The sequence below is a fragment of the Lissotriton vulgaris genome, chromosome 4_1 (genome assembly GCF_964263255.1).
Source record: "Lissotriton vulgaris chromosome 4_1, aLisVul1.2, whole genome shotgun sequence".
NCBI classification, from domain to species: domain Eukaryota; kingdom Metazoa; phylum Chordata; class Amphibia; order Caudata; family Salamandridae; genus Lissotriton; species Lissotriton vulgaris.
Genome location: NC_141691.1, coordinates 119,669,849 through 119,687,179, shown reverse-complemented (window position 1 = coordinate 119,687,179; position 17,331 = coordinate 119,669,849). Strand labels below are relative to the sequence as shown.

Genomic DNA, 17,331 nt, shown 5'->3' with positions numbered 1-17,331 from the left:
AAACGGTTTATGTTGTAGACTACACTGCAAACATCCTTTAACAGATGTTTCTTCTTTATGAAAAAGTCTTCCTTATAAACTGCAAAAATTGGTTTGATACTATCATTTGTACAAAGAAATAAAAAAATCCTACAGTGCTTGTGAGGATGGAGTGTCATTCTGCAGCACAATCATGTCACAAGGATCACATTTTGATAGTCCTGATGATACCTTAGGCTAAGTGTTCAACCTTCATAACGGTATTTTACATTCCTTATCAAGAAATATCAACAAGATATGCACAGCCCACAGTGACAGCCAAAATGGGGTTAGTACATTAAGACCCATATCAATTTCTGGAGAATGCAGAAAAAGCTCAAGTTAGATACTCTTCAGCTCTTTCATTCTAACTGTGGGAATGAACTATAGAATTTAGTGAAAACAAGGCTGTAGTGACTGAACAAATGTTGCCCCTACCTGAATCCTGGCAACACCCGACATCTCATCACATTACTTTTTTTTCTCTCCATGTACATCCAAATATCTACAAACACATAAGGGATTTAGCAGGGTGGATGAAACATGTGGAATAGGGTCTGCATAATGAGTTATGTAGATGTATCATCAAGGACTAAAATCCCTTCATTGAGCGCCATTTTTTCATTCCTAGGCATAGCAATTGGGGAAGCAAATGGCTACAAGCCAGTAAAGCCCAGCGACTAATACCACCATGGCCTCACCATATAAAATATCTGCTCTGAATAAACAGACAAACAGGTCATAATGCTTACAAAAAGTGTTGCCACAACTCTGGTTTGTAGATAACAAACTACATGTGCACATGTAGAAAAAAGAGGCAAGTCACACAAGACAATTAAACAGCCAAATTCAGAATTCAGAAGGGTAGGAAAACCATACATAATGAGTATGACTGCATTGGTTCTCAGCATCAAGGTTGTCTGAAGCAATATTGGCACTCACTCTAGGCACTGGACCCAAGAAAAAAAAAGAAATATTTACTGAATCATATCAACATTTTAAAGGCTATTAAGGTTTGAAGAATTGCTTTACCGATAACACTAGCGCCCTCTAGGCCCAAAATATAGGACAGAAGGAATTCCAGAGAGAAACGAAATCAGAATTAGATTTCTCGACTAATCCACTGCTAATAGAAAGAAACATTAACCTGGTAATAAACCCAATCCAAGTCAGTTCTGGCCAGAGAATGGGGCACTCCTGAACAAGCAACCTATGGGAATGCCTGGCTAGAAGACCTAGGTCTTACTGACATCTGGTGGAATACTCTCACTGCATATCAAATGTCTTTATCGATTATATGTTGTGAGACAAACACCTACTGTGGAGTGGAAGAAGATGATCAAGGTCCTCCAACGCCCTCTGGCCATGGTCCACTAACTCGGACCTTTAAGTGGCAAACAACTGATGTAAAACGATCTAGGGGGCAGTAGTGTGTACATTTTTCCTGCTGGAGGGCCTGGAAGGGTTTCCAGTAAGTCAAAGCCAAAAATCAAGGAATATTTAATTCTTAACTACACAGGCGAGTTGTGGAAGGGAGTAGTGTGGGTCACAATAAGAGCAGTGGTTAGAAGTAAGCTCATACATGATGCTTGAGGCTCAAAGTAAACACTTGAGAGTAGCCCCTTTTTTTAAAGTTAGTACAAATAGATTCTCTTCAAAAGGATCGGGAGGAACTTAGCAGTATGAGTGCAACTGCAGACCCTCGAGAAACACAGAGCAAACTCTGCACTAGCAAGGATAGACTCAGCTATCATGAAGTGGGAAACAAAGCAGACACCCTTATGGCAAACAAACTCAAGATGCACCAGGCAAGGTGACACAACGGTGAGGACACAGACGAAACCCAAATGTCAGAGCAAGGGAAATTAAGAGCATTCCACACATTCTATCAAAAGCAGCACACAGCTTAAACAACTGACCAAGGGCAGGATCTCTATAAATAGACTTAGTTCCACTGACCAAGCAGTGAGAAAGAGAATTAATCAAAGAGTCCAAAATAACCGAGAAAGGGTTGAGAGCAATCAAAATCCTGAAATTAGTTAAAACTCAGAGCCATGACAGTTCTACACCTAACTTTTTTATTTTTCCAAAGTTCACCCACAATTGCTTGTTATGACTGAGACCTTCAATATATTTAGGTGGGGCCAGAAACTTACCTTCACAATGCTGGAGGCAACTATCTCAATGATAGAGCAAATAGGCAAAGATTGTACCCTCTATGCATCATAACACCCAATATCCATCCTAAGCACAAGATGTAACTTTTTTTTCCAAACTTGTGGTAACCAGACTAGACAGAGTAATGCCCTATCTGATTCGTATGGCTCAGATAGGCTTCATTTTGAGCAATACAACAAGCAATACCATTAAAAAGGCTTTCCCTTCATTGGTGTAGCAAACAAATGCAGAGTTGAGAAGCAGACCGCCCATCTTTAGATGCAGTAAAAGAGTTTGAAAGAGGGCTAGCGGATAATACAGGATACGTTAGATCAGTATGGATTTGGAAGTAGATTCAAAGGACTGATACAAGCTCTTTACAGTATCCGTCGAGCTAGGATCAGGCTAAACTTAAAAGTCTCCAAACAAATCCCTATATACCCTGTAACACGTCAGGACTACCCCTTGTTCCCTCAGGATGTTTGCACTATTCTCTCCAGCAAACTATCAGGGACCACCATATTATTAAAGGAATTACATTCCACCAAGACATCTTTAAATTGTCAGCCTTTGCAGATGATACCCTGCTATCACTAACAAAGCAGAACCAGACAGTCTCCAAGGAAATGTATTCTAACAGCAGAAAGCTACACAAGTGTAGCAGGATGTTATACCGACTTATAATTGGGCCTGGGTGAAATTCTAATTATGCCAGATTAAGAGGCATATTTTTGGTAATTCAGTGTAACGAAATGTATACAAAATTATTGAGATTACACCAGATCGTATAATTTCAGGGAGAAATTTGAAAGCGAGACTATTGGTGGTGAGAGTAACATATGAAACAATTAATGCAGGCTTCAATGCTTTTGAAGATTGACACAGTTCTCAATTTTGTAGCGAGAAAGTTAAATTTCCGATATCTTTTCTGTTTGTATTAACAAGTCTGAATGTGTTTTTATACCTGCATAAAGCACACTAAAGCTTCAGAATGATTGCACATTTACACAGATTTTAAATGTCCTGCCATTTTGCTATCCTGTGTTGTACAATGCACATTTAGCCTAACTGAACTAGTAAGAGGAGCCCGTTCAGAAGCTGGCATAATGTAGCGAGAACTGCAGATTTAGTGAAGTCAACCTATTTACTCAGGCTTACTGTATCGCCTTCAAGGTACGCTACATCCTTCAAAATTTGAAGACTCTGATCATTATTATCTACCTGCTATTTCAGTTGCATCACACTCTTTCCTCAGCTCATTGCACTGAGAAAGTATGTATGAAAGTAGCTCCAAAATGTATGGAAATTAGCATTACGTGCTCCAGCTTACCAATAGGGATAAGCAGTGTTGTAAAGGCAATTTGCCCTTCAAATAAGTTGATGCTTGCTGTATACTTTGACATTAAACCTGTATTAGATTTCTATGAACTTTTCCAATTGAATATGGTTTTTAACAGTAGGTAAGCTGCAGAGATTGATGTTAGAGTGTTTTTGCATACAAACACACTGAGATAGGACTTGAATTAACATTTAATGAGTCAATGGGGCAGGAGGCTTAATGGGTTTGCAAAAAATACAAATGTAGCTCCTTCCAATGCATGTGTTATACACCAATGTCTTTTTTTCTAAAATCGTGATAAATGTTGGGAGTAAATCAAAGGAACCAAATTCTGTGATTTTAGTGTCATTTCGCTGTGCTAGAAGTACTTGTGGTTTAACATCCTCCGGAAAAGTTGGTAAAGTCGTTCAGTATGGAAAAATTTTCACCAATAATGTACAATTACATGACATAGGAAAAGGATAACCTTTACATTCACAGTGACCATGGTACTCTTGGTCAATAGGGAATTTTTAAATACCGACCTAAGGGTATCATTAACACCTAATGGCAATGAACACATTACTAGAGGTTTGCACTACAATACTACATGTGTCATATATGTCCTAAACCCTGCATGTGTGCATCCTCAACAGTAGTTTAAGAAAGGAGTCAAATTGGTGGGCGTTTCCTGATGAGAACTAGAAAGGCTAGTGAAAGAGTACGCTTATTGGGACGGAAGTAATGTCACTATAAAAGTAACTTTATAATACTTTTATATCATGGTGGTCTCTATTCTCAACCCGAGGAAAGATTCCACAAACATAAGAACAAGAAAGGAGGGAGAAAAATAAGTTAAACATTAAGAAGCTCAGAATCGGGCAAAGAGGTTTTGCATAACTTCCTGGCCAAATTCCTCCTCTCTCTTATTTGGCTTTTGCCTGCCTCCCACAGTATACACTCATGTGGCAATGGCTTAAGGCAAAGCAATATTCTTTTATGTTAAACAGGAGAGAGAAAGAGATACTCGCCAAGTGGCTGAATTAGAGAATGTGAAAACAAAAAAACAGTGATCAATCCCGACTTTCCTGCTTTACCAAATTGTGCAACCCAAGGCCAATATATCTCTCTTGGTTTTCATCTAATACATTATATTGTTGATCCATGTACATAGGGTACAGATGACAACTAACATTCCTCTTACTTCAGTAATTTCACAGTAGTTGGAGTGATGGAATCACTTCTTTGAATTTTGAGGAGACTTTGACATATGTTTTAAATGATGTTTGTTGCACAAATTGTGTGCCAAACATTTTCATGGTTCAGTTTGTGCACGGGCTCTTACAGCCAAGCCATACCATTAGCTCTACTCTCCTGGTTTATTTGTTGGCTTACCTAGAGCTACTGGGGACCGCTCAAGGAGCTGACTCAGACCAAGTAGAAAGTGCCCTAACACTACAGTATAGTAATGGATGATGCATGACAGTGGTGGTCTACTGGCTGCTCAGCTATCATAGTTGACACCAAAAGTAGCACAACTGGTTTGACGACCGTGATTCCCATTCATTCCAGATAATAGTCTGAAAGCTATGCCAAAATTAGTCAGGATTTTGTAATCAGAGGGGGGTTTGGATATGAGAAGAACGTTGTGAAGGAAAATGTCCTCATTCAGATAGTACTCATGTTTGAATGGTGGAAGGATACGCCTAGAGAATCTCCCTGTTCCTTGGCAAGATTCTGAGTTGCAAAGGGCTTGGAGCGCATCCATTTTCATGGCCAATGAAATGGCCTATAAGAAGGCTGTGTTCCATTAAAAGAGTTTTATATCAAAGGATGCGATTAGCTCGAACAACAACCTAGTGAAAACAAAATGCAGACAGTGAAGTTGATTACTTTTACCTGGGACTTTGGAATATGGTCCACAAACCTAAACCATGATGGCCACTGCTTGTACATAATGGGTTAAATGGGCCAGAGAGCAGTTTGGATAAGGTCATGCGACATCCTCAGTTTTTGTTTTTCTGCCTTCTTCTCGAGGTGAAGCACAATCTCATCACCCTGTACAAAGTCTGGGAGAAAAGAGCTGTACTCATCAATCTTAGGCTACAGACACAGTCAGTAGTTAGCCATCATGGCATATGCCTGCCTGGGAAGGACCACATAACTGGTACACTTTCTTCTTGTATGTCTTGAGACACTTGGCCTCCTGACTCACGTGTGAGGATGATGCCTTATCCGTCATGGAAGCGTGTACATCACCGCTACAGACTTTTGGGGGCGTTTTGAAACTAAAGGCCTCATTACCTGAACAACTGTATAATTCTAAAGTGTTCTGTTACTACATATATCAGAATTATGAGCTGTGGGGATTTTATCGAACTCAGTAAATAACAGGTGTGATAACATCTGCATTGCCGGATATATTTTAGCAGGTCAAACGTGTAAAAGTTAATCAGGGAAAATAAGCCTAGAAAATACCAGAACATGCAGGTGTTATGATATATAAACCAAGTAGATCTGGTAATATTTCCAAGAGGATTTATTCTTCAAAGGGAGAACTGAACATCTTCATGCCAGACACAGCTGGACCAACTGCTCACTGATGCCACAGGCATGACATCATCTTAGAACCATCTAAGGCCTCATAAGAAAGCAACATTCTAATGAGTGAAAGATGTGAGTAATGATAAAGTGATGAAACACATAACATATAAATATAACAGCAGGTTCTGGTGCACTAAACAACAAAAGCCAAGTTAGGCTCAATTCTAAGGCAAAACTTGTAAAAAGTGATAATTAATGCACATTAATGCCTTGTAGTCCTCTCCTGAGGGTTATACCGGTTGTTAAAGGCCCTGAGCTAAAGATATAGGTCAGAGCCGCAGACAAGGACCTATAATGAGAGCGACTACCTTTAACAACCGGCTATTAGAACATTCCATCCACCAAGGGTAGAATTTTCTAAATTAATAAGGAAGGAACAGAAAGAAAAACACTGGAATGTTGGAGCTCTGGAGATATACCAGCCATTATAAGCCCGGAGCTACTCCATTGTCTTCAATGGAATTCTCAACATACCAATGTTCCACTTTAAATTTGAACAACTCCGTTTAAGATTTTATTGTGTGTGATAATTATTACAAAAGACGCCAAGGCACTCATAAGGAGGCCCTAAGCCTGTGATGCCTTTGATGGGCCTACAATTGCTGTCAGAAGACAGATCTACAGCCGGAGCATAGTACGGAGTAGATCCAGGATTGGAAGCTGGACCAGTAATTCCATCAGACCTGGGGCTGGTTGTAAGAAGCTGCAGAGGGGTTTGCGAAAACTGCACCACGGCCAGCAGTAACTGCATTGGTGTGGGAATGAGCTGGCAGGGTTGGTGGAAGCTACAACAGCACTGAGGAAGTAGAGTTTGAAGTATTTAGAGCTGTACTCATAGTACCTGGAAAACGGTTCCAGCTGAAAACTGCACTGGGGCAAATCCTGCACTGATGTAGGAGTGAAGCGAAGCGGGGGGGGGGGGGGGGGGATATCCTACCACCTGGTCCAGCTGTGAACGATCTGATGGAACGGAGGAGTCTTACCCTCTGCCTTCCTTAGGAGGGTAGGACGAGGGGCAAGGACAGCCAAGGAAGGATGGGGGGGTGAGGGGGACAGTATTGGACTATTTGCACTGGGAGGTTGTGGAATGTCCTTTCAAGAAATTGCAAGGCAAAGGCTTCAAATATTGTAAAGTTGACATTAAACATTTATTTCCACAGCAGAGACCCACAGCAGAGACCCACGACAGAAACAGTAACAGTCTGGCACAGAATGAATCATGCATTACAAACATTCTGGATTACAGAATCCTTTCTACATTACATTCTCATTACCACTTCTTAAAGGTACACATAAAACAATTAAATACCACTCTCTACAGAGGACAAGTGCCTACACCTGTTCTTCAAACATCTGGATGGACAAAAGGGTGGTCGGGTCATGATCTTCTGGGTATAGTGAAGAGTTCTTCAAACTGTGGGGCGCGCCCCCCCAGGGGGGCGCGACACCATCCCAGGGGGGGGCGCACGCGACCCTAAAATCTTACCTTTGTTGTCCTCCGCGTCGCAAGTCTTCACCCATTTCAAATGGGAATTTCTTTCATTAGAGAACTCCCGGTGACAAGAGGGTTGGAGGGGGGAGGGAGGAGAAATCATCGGGCACAACGCGCCCATGCTTTTGTTTGCAAAGTGGTAACTGTTTACCATCCCAGGAGGGGGTTAATAGGTAGCGCTGAAATGCTTCAGCTGCAGTGGGAGGTAGGACGTCTCCTCAGCTAAAACCAAAAGCAAAGGAAGAGACAGTCCTGTTCCTTTGCATTCGATTTCAAAGCAGAGGAGACTCCTTGCCTCCCACTGTAGCTTAAATGAATGTTCCATAGCTGCCAAGGTTTAAGATTGCTTTGTGTGACACTTTTATAATTTCAGTGTAATTATGAGTTACATTTTTCTTGCGAGCAAAATCAAGCAGTAATGACGAGGGAAATGTATATAATCATTAGAAATGACACACATATTGGAGCAATAATTCAATGTATTCACTTGTATAAATTCTAGACCGCCTTGGCTGCAGAGTTTATGCGAGTTATCAGTTCTTTAAAAACAATTTCCTCAATATAAAAATTTGCATTGTGTTTCTTGGCTTTTTATTCCATAGAATAACTCTGTTATTTAATGACAGAATCATACATTGACTTGAAAGTCATGATTGGCTAAATATATTTACGAACAAGCTACCTGAGAGCTTCAGAATATTGAATGGCTTTTAAATGCGACATATTGTTTTCGATTGCCATGCTGCCACCGGAATTCCTATTTGATTATATTTTCCGAAATTCAAATGCTTTGTATGATCTTGGCGGTATTTCATTCACAGATCTTCTTACCCCCAGGCACAGTCCTTCTTCCTGTCACCTCACTCAGGTAAACTTGTGTGCCATCCTGCTCACTGCCACTTGGATAGCCGGTGGAAAAGGCCTATGTCGATTGGATAGTAAAGACTGTGGGCCTTGTAAAGTTATTTTCTGCCTCGTCGCCACTGTAGCAGGCGCAGTGTCTCTACCAGGCCGGCAGTAGCTGGGCCGTCAAATCTACAGTTGTCTTCTGTTAAACAGACACATACATACATGAGTAAAAAATATATCATGGCTGCAGTTGAGCCATGCCAGCATGGTGTTCTTGTCATCACTTGTGGCTCCTCACTGTAGGCCTCCCAAAGCAGAAGGTGGTGAGCCCATCCTAAACTAAAATCCCCCATGCTGTGGTAGTGCTCTTCCGTGGCATGGTTCTGCCCTACTACTTTTACTACACTAACCTAGTCACATAGCTAAAAAAAAAACTGTAACAGCAATCTATTCACGGCAGCTGCGGATAAGTGTTTAAAAAGATGTAATTGATAACTACAGTTTAGTTAATAGATATGGCCCGTGATATGTACGCGGCGGTCGATTATGTAGTGTACTAGATTCCAGAAATTTCTGTCAGGTGGTGGGGGGGGTCCAACATCGAAAACAATTCAGCTGGGGGGCTCAACCTACAAAAGTTTGAAGACCTCTGGTATAGTGCAACTCCGGTGACCCAGCAATCTACAAATGAAACTGCTGTAGTTCATTGACCTGAGAGGTAAGCTGGTCAGAGGTCATTGCTTTACTGTGCTTCTTAGGCTAGGGGAAGGATGATAGCATGGCTTTCCACTTGCTGATCAAGTGGTTCCCTCCCTCTCGGCTAACACTTATATGGATAGACGTACCTATACAGTCTGGGACTCCAACAGAAGCTGGGACATGTTACAAGTCTCTAGAGCCACCAGATAAACCAGAGACTTCTCCTGAGCAGTACTAAGGGAGAGAGACTTGCCAAAGTAGGGAGACTGGAGGACGGGCACCCCAGAGGAGAGCCTTGTTCGACCAGGTACCATGGGATCTTCACACCATGATGAGTAAGGCTCGATCAAGGGTGCAACAGGGTCTCTCTAGTAGAAGAGGGTGTGTATTCATAAAGTCCTCAGTTCCCCCGTGCACGCCCAGGGCCTTCTTGACTAAATCTGGTTGAAGTGGACCTGTACACGGGGAAAGGTCAATTTGGGGCCCAATGCCTTCACCTTTCATGGGGTTATTTCTACTTGTGTGGATGGAACCCACACAAATCTTATGTGACAGTCCCATCCCTCACCAGCATAAATAGGGTTACGAACTGTCCCTGATGGTGGAGACCCAGTGCTCACTTCTTGACACTTTTTCTTAAAGATGACATCCTACATCTCTTATGGTAAGTGTGTACCCTTGCTGCTCAGCAAGCAAACCAGGCAGCTCCAGAGAGACCTCGCAAAGAACACAGAAGTGCAGCAGATGCCTGTTTGCCAAAGTGAAGCAGTGGGTTATATCCATATCATCTACTTCAAATGGTCAAATACATGACAAGTATCAGGGCAGAATTATGGCAAACGCAATTCGAAAGAAAGAGACAAGAGGAAAAAACAAAAATAGACTGAAAAATATCTAGCAAGCCCTGGGCTAAGCCTCTGGGTTAGTAAAGTTCTAAAAGCTAGAGAAATACATTTCGATCCATACTAGTTGAACAAAGGAAATTGGCAAGTATACACATATGCATAGGGAAGGTGGGTGTGCTGGACAAGATTCACATATGCGCATTTGCACAAAGCACGTACTGGAAGAAGCTTCAAGTTCAGTCACTACATATGAAGGTACTCGCATGGGAAGGATCTAAGACATAGGACCACTTACAATACTGCCAACAGCTGGCTAACCCTACGAGCTCTTACTCATCAAACCCAAAGCACAGGCGCTTTCAGTAGCAGCTGTCACAAAATATTCCGGTACTCACCAACGAGCACCAGGCGCTTCTCTTCCTCTGGAGACAGCTTCTGGTCATCATCACTATCATCCTCCTCTGTCTCAGAGTCATCTTCTGATTCCCACTGTGATAGAAGATTGTTGCCCAACTGGCAGGACCAGTATTCACGTCTGAGCCATTCCATGACAAAGTCACAACCTGAGAAACATGGAAACATTTCAGTTGGCAAGTTGATAACCACATGCATCTACATTCCGCTTAGATGCCTTCACAGTCAGACAAAAGTAAGCAAATGGCAGCCATCAGTATTCTGATCTGAGAAAAAATCTGGACTCGACTGGAAATGCAGACTCGGGCTGCTCAGAGTGCCATGACGCTAAATAAACGATTTAATGGTTTGCTCAAGCGTTTATTTCATAATCTGTGGCTATATATGCAGAGACACTTGCTGCCACTGACTAACACAGATTGGATGCTTTCAACAACTCAAAGGAAAACCCATCAATTCCACATCCATACAGTTCAGAACCCACAGCGTTGCCGGGAAAAGAGCAGATTTCACAGCAACCAAACAAAAGAGTTAAACCAAAAACTCCAGCAAGCGAAGCACATCTCAGGGCTCAACCGTAGCAGACTAGGTGGCCTTTGGCAGCAATGAAAGATGGAAGAGTACGCTCGCACTCCAGGCCTTATTGCCTCAACCCATTAAGCAAGCAAGCTTAATAGTCAAGTGAGGAGTCGGTGTCCTTGAGGCAAGTGAATTCTCAGGCCGGACTGTCAGTCATGCAGAGTGTATGTTTAACCCGACACAAAAGCAACTTGCACAAGCTAAAAGGAGCTAATAAGCATGAGCATTGATCACAAATCTGGACAGCTTTCTCTTCAGAGCTGAAAAAGTGGTTCCTTTCTCTTGTGCTCCAATTGCTCTCTCTTTCTCTCTACTACATAAAGCATAGATACTGTACGATAGTCATTAACAGCTTTATATCTGCTTCTCTTCGGCAAAGAGAAATTCCTTTTTTCCAAAAGCTCATTAACTGCAAAGAGGACATGTGACATAACCCACTCCCAGCCAGCATTATGCCATCACTGGCCCTGTGCATGAGAGGAAAGCATTGCATCGCTCATAAAGAAAAATAACCAATCACCGAGTGGTTTGATAATAAAGCTACACTGTGATTGGTTATGTTCTTTAACCATCCTGCCCCCACACTGCCTCCAAACACAGGACTGCGGGGACAGGCTAACATCATCACAACCAATCCATAGTTTGCTCTCATGCAGTTCAAGTAGAACAAGCATTTGCAATGCAATAGGTCTCGCATTAGGAAAGTTTGAGCTATTGGTATTGTAAATGACAAATTTTTGTATTTAGGTTTTGTTTTTGAAAATAGCGAAATTAATAGCTTTGTCATTAACAATGCCAATAGTCATAACTTTCGCAAATGTGACACCTATAGTATTTGTAATGCAATATGTGTTGTATTTACGTGACTTACATGTATTGATATTACAAATAATAATGGCTTTTAATTTTTTTTAATTAATTAATACTTAAATAAAAGTTATTGTAATTTATAATGGCAATAGCTTAAACTTTTGTAAATAACTTTTGTGATGGCGAACGAGTGATGCTGTGAACTATGCTATGTTTTGTTGTGTTTTGTTATGTTATGCTATGTTTTGTTGTGGTTTGCTATGTTTTGTTATGCTATGTTTTGTCATGCTATGCTTTGTTTTGTTATGTTATGTTATGTTCTGCTATGTTTTGTTATGTTATGCTATGTATTGTTATGATATGCTATGTTTTGTTATGTTACGCTATGTTTTGCTATGCTATGTTTTATTGTGTTTTGTTATGCTATGCTATGTTTTGTTATACTATGCTATGTTTTGTTTTGCTATGCTTTGTTATGTTAAAGCTATGCTTTGTTTTGTTATGCTATGTTTTGTTATGGTATGCTATGTTTTTTTGTGTTTTGTTAGGCTATGCTATGCTTTGATTTGTTTTGTTATGTTTTGTTTTGCTATCCTATGCTTTGTTTTGTTATGCTATGCTTTGTTTTGCTATCCAATGCATTTTTCTGTTATGCTATGCTGGTGAGGGGGTGTTAGGGTGTGTGAGGGTGAGGGGGTGTGAGGGTGTGTGAGGGTGTGGGGGTGTGTGAGGGTGAAGGTGTGAGGGGGTGTGAGGGTGAGGGAGTGTGCGAGGGTGAGGGGGTTTGAGGGGGGTGAGGGTGGGTGAGAGGGTGTGTGAAGGTGAGAGGGTGTGTGAGGGTGAGGGTGGGTGAGAGGGTTTGTGAGGGTGAGAGGGTTTGTGAAGGTGAGAGGGTGTGTGAGGGTGAGAGGGTGTGTGAGGGTGAGAGGGTGTGTGAGGGTGAGAGGGTGTGTGAGGGTGAGAGGGTGTGTGAGGGTGAGGGTGTGTGAGGGTGTGTGAGGGTGAGGGTGGGTGAGAGGGTGTGTGAGGGTGAGAGGGTGTGTGGTGGTGGACTTGTGCTGCCTATGCGAGACCTAAAAAGATCAGCACATGAAAGGAAAATCGAAAAAAAATCCTACAACACAGGGCCTTTTACATTCTCTGGAACTGGAGACAAGGTTTAAAAATGCTCTGCTCTCTGAAATAAATAGAACCATCCTATTTGGGGAGATGGGATAAAAAAAATCATCCAGGGTGTATGCTTTTATTTTTGCAGCAAGCTTATATCGATTTCACGTGCAGGTATACTGCGGAATTGTCTCTCAATACAAAATACACGTTTATAAGAGGGATACAGCGCAAGAGTCAACCTGACCCAAGAGAGGGGATGAAACGCTTTTTTTTAAAGAGCAATATGATGGAGTTTGTGGGTCTGCGTGTGTCTGTGCATCCTGTACATGTGTCTAGTAATTCCATTTTCTATTGGTGAAGTAGAGGAGCAAAGACAATCGCTGCCTGCACGCACAGAGCCATAGCAGCACTGCAGAGGCAGAGATACCCTTTGGAAAACCAGAGCTGCTCTGCCCCTCCACACAGACAGCAGCATCCCCTCCTGCCAGCCTTCTGTGGAGCATCTCCTCTGCCATTCCAACCCTCCTATCACCCACGCGCCTGCCAGCACGGATTCTGAATGCCGAACAAAACATGTGCCAAACACCGCAGTTTGCCGTATTTCTGTGATTTCGTTTTTGACCAATAGTCCAATGAGAGCCAGCCTGGTGGGAAGAGGCAGGGGAGGGGAGGGTGTCGCCGTGACTAAGGCCAAAGTGGGAGGCATCCACAACAGATAGAAAAGACGCTCTCATGTGTATTTGCTTTAAAATTCCCCTGTACCATTGCAGTGGCCTGCCAGTACCTCGGTTCCCTCTCCCTTCCTGTTGTACCTCACAGCCGATGGATATGAAAAAATAAAAAAACACCTGACACGTTTACTAAGAAAGCAGCTACAGAAGGCGAAGCCTCTTAGACCTAAACGTTACATGTGTCGGTTCTTCATCCCCCCTTTCCATTTTTATGGCGACTGTTTTTTTATTTTTTATTCTCCCCTATCCTTTATACGACGATGGATTTTTTTTCTGCTGAGGTCTGTTTTCTCCACGCTTTCTGCAGGGGAGAGGAACAAAGTGGAGAGAGTACTGTTGGAATCTACCTTCCGAGTGTGCTGTGTCTGGCTTGTACGCATTGTCCCTTGTGCGTACAGACTGACAAGACAGACTGATAGTATTAGCAGGTTTACGAAGAGAGAGCTGTAGACAGCCTTACTTTTAGTTTCAATCCTAATGCGAGGATGAGGCGGATTAGCTTGACCAGTTTAATTTGAAGAAGTACTCCTCTAACCCCTCCGTAGATCACACACCTTGGGGGAGGGGAGCCCCGGCTAACAAGAAAAGGTTGATAATTGCCGCACATACGAAAGCAAAGCCTCCTCGCAGCCACGCTGAGCCCGTAATAATATGATGACATGTAATTATTAATGGATTTGCACATGAAGTCCGGACTGAACCCGCTCTCTGCCAGTTATGGTTGTAGCCTCCTCATTCGCATCAAAACCAATGCTCGGTCAGTGAGAGGAAATGCATTGGAGAGCACGGAAAGGAAGCAGCGGTTACTGGAGCTATGAGTGTATGAGGGGCCAACAATGCGGTTTACAAAAGGAGGCGGCAGTCGGACTTGGGAGCTGGAGACCAGAGTTCGAGCCTCAGAGTGTTGGGGGTCGGAAGAGACAAAGAAAAAAAACAAGCAACAAAAACAAGCATTGGCACCGCGCGGCAAAATAAAAACAAGCAGAAACCAGACCGAAGCAGGGAGTTAGAGCACTCAGAAACGCAAAAGAAGCTCTCAGCATTGCAGGGGGCGGGGCAGCCGAACCCGAACCCTTTGAAGTAGCCAGGCTGAAAAAAATGCAATTAGGACGGCCTGCGGCAGTGAATAAGTGACGGCGGGGGGCGGGGAGAGAGGAACAGATGGCTGTGAAGGGAGAAAGGCTGCTGGCAGGGGGAAGGCTCGTGCATGAGAGCAGGTCACGTGATTGGGATTCACGTGAACTGTTGAAAATCCTCATCGTAAAAAGTCCGCTTTGTGGATGGATGGCAAAAGGTCTCTCTACGAGACCTAAAAAGCATGAGAGCAATGTCAGAATTAGTGTGAGCAGGTGAGACCAGCGCTCTAACGGAGACTGGGACCTGTGCTGTGTTTCCCAGACTTCCTAAAAGAGAGTGGACTTGAGCGGTTCAAGGTGTGCATGTCGGATTGGACACAGTCAGAATCCTGTCCAAGCCCACATGCACACTGGACCTCAGCCTGATGCCATTGACAATCATCAGGATAGTTCCCGCCCTGGCACCAACTATAACAAATAAACACATCAACCAGGTCAAGTCCAGTCCTTTAAAGAGTCTGGACTTGGGGAATAAAAAAATGATACGATCATGGCTGAACTCAGTAGGAGGTCAACACCCAACGAGGAAATCGAGCCTCTAAAAGTACCTCTGAGAAAGTCTGAGCTGAGGCAGATGGTGCGTTTCACAATACAATCCTGGGGAAAGAGGTGCATTACAGCTCCCACCAACTCCATCTGTTCACGGAGCTAAGCAATGAGACTTTGAAGAGTAAGAGAGGCCTTCTGGACTTAAAAAAAGAGGGAACTCCGAATCCGCAACCTTAGGCTGCTCATGTAGTACAAGGGGGGAAATAATCTTTTCCACAGGTGCGACCAACTAGGTTGTTGCAACTCATGATAGATGGGTGTCATTCTAACTGTTTGTGCAGCTGGTTAGCTGTTTTTGGGTCTGTGACCTCAGAGACTATATGTACACCCGGAATGAGAAGGAGCTGGCTCCTCTAAGTATTACAAAACAATGTGTATCTTTTTTTACTACTCCTTCACGCTCTTCATCCCTAATGGGTCAGCTTGTGGGACACAGATCATAAAATGGTAAAGTACATATTAGACGAGTATTCCATTATTTTAAAATTGGAAGATTTAGTACACCGAGGAGTCTAAATATTAGACCATGGTGCTATGCATACTTTCAGTGTTTTGTTGCTCTTGACTCACAATCTTCAAGCACTAAATTAAAAAAAACACTATTAGTACTTTCCAATTCTTCAGGATTACAGCCGAAAATATTACTAGCCATTAAAATAGAATCAGAAGGAGGAGGATTTTGGTTGATGCAAATACACTTTAATGAACCATGACGGCTCGGAGGATCTTTTCACAAAGACACATGGTATTCGGGTTCCACAGCAGGGTTAAGACTACGTTTACCCTACACCTGGTACTGAATTCTCCCAGGAATCTTGTGGGTTAATCAGCTTCGGAACACTGCCTACTATGACAGAAATCCTTCAGGAGGAAGAAGAAAGGTAGAGATGTCCATTTCAAAGAAGTAGAAGCCCAACATAAAACCTCAAAGTTCCAGACCCTAAATCACAATATATTGCATATTTGTGTCTGGAAAAGAACTGCAAGTAGGGGAGTCTCAGACCCCAAACTTAATAATCTGCAGAGCAGTCAGCCGAGCTGTGCGAGGAGGGGAAGCTCTGCAAGACTTCTGCCTGTGATCAGGAGCATAGAACACCAGCGCATGCTGCTTGACAAGACCAGTGTTGCCCTGTGAGGAAGAGGAGAGAACTGGAAGGAGCAAGGTCCAGGGGGAGCCATTTTGTGAGAGTTGATTAAGGTCAAAGGGGTGCTACAAGGGACCTTAATCAACCATTGCCCAAGCCTACAAGGGTTTATTGGGTTTCCCCTGTTACAATCACATTTTGTGAGAGTAGCACTTCACTTTAGCTAAGTGAACAAACAGCTGCTCTGCCAGGACGTTTGACTGAATTACGGAAGACCATAGACCATTGATGTTCTACTTTAACTCCAGCATTCTGTTGACTTCACGGCCCATAGTGACGCCTGATCACAACAGGTACGATTGTGGCAATGTTTCAGAAGTGACTGAAGAATGTATGATCCATTCATCACTGAGGGTAGTGTTGTTTCCATACTTGAAATCTGCTTGCCTAAGTGGTGTGGTAAAAGTATGACTTTAAAAGCCAAGATTCATTGTTCTACTGGAATATGGCTAGCTTGTGTCTGGGGATGTTACTCCATAGAATTCGTTTAGGGTATAAGTAACATGGGGGGGGGGGGAGAAGCGAGAGAGAAGAGAAGAAGCGAGAGAGAGAAAAGAGAAGAAGCGAGAGAGATAAAAGAGAGAGAGAGAGAAAAGAGAGAGAGAGAGAGAGAGAGAGAGAGAGAAAGAGAGAGAAAGAGAGAGAGAGAGAGAGAGAGAGAGAGAGAAAAGAGAGAGAGAGAGAGAGAGAGAGAGAGAGAGAGAGAGAGAGAGAGAAAAGAGAGAGAGAGAGAGAGAAGAGAGAGAAAGAGAGAGAGAGAGAGAGAGAGAGAGAGAGAGAGAGAAAGAGAGAGAGAGAGAGAGAGAGAGAGAAGAGAGAGAAAAGAGAGAGAGAGAAAAGAGGAGAGAACAGAGAGAGAAAGAGAGAGAGAGAGA

The 17,331-nt window shown here is 42.9% G+C and overlaps 1 protein-coding gene across 1 annotated transcript in view; it reads right to left on the bottom strand.

Moving 5' to 3' along the window:
* Positions 1–17,331, bottom strand: part of LAS1L (LAS1 like ribosome biogenesis factor) — a 402,245-nt gene that overhangs the window by 327,141 nt on the left and 57,773 nt on the right. The window contains exon 5 of the mRNA XM_086918369.1: positions 10,378–10,545. Coding sequence (XP_086774495.1) covers positions 10,378–10,545 — 168 coding nt within the window. The remainder of the gene's footprint in view (positions 1–10,377; positions 10,546–17,331) is intronic.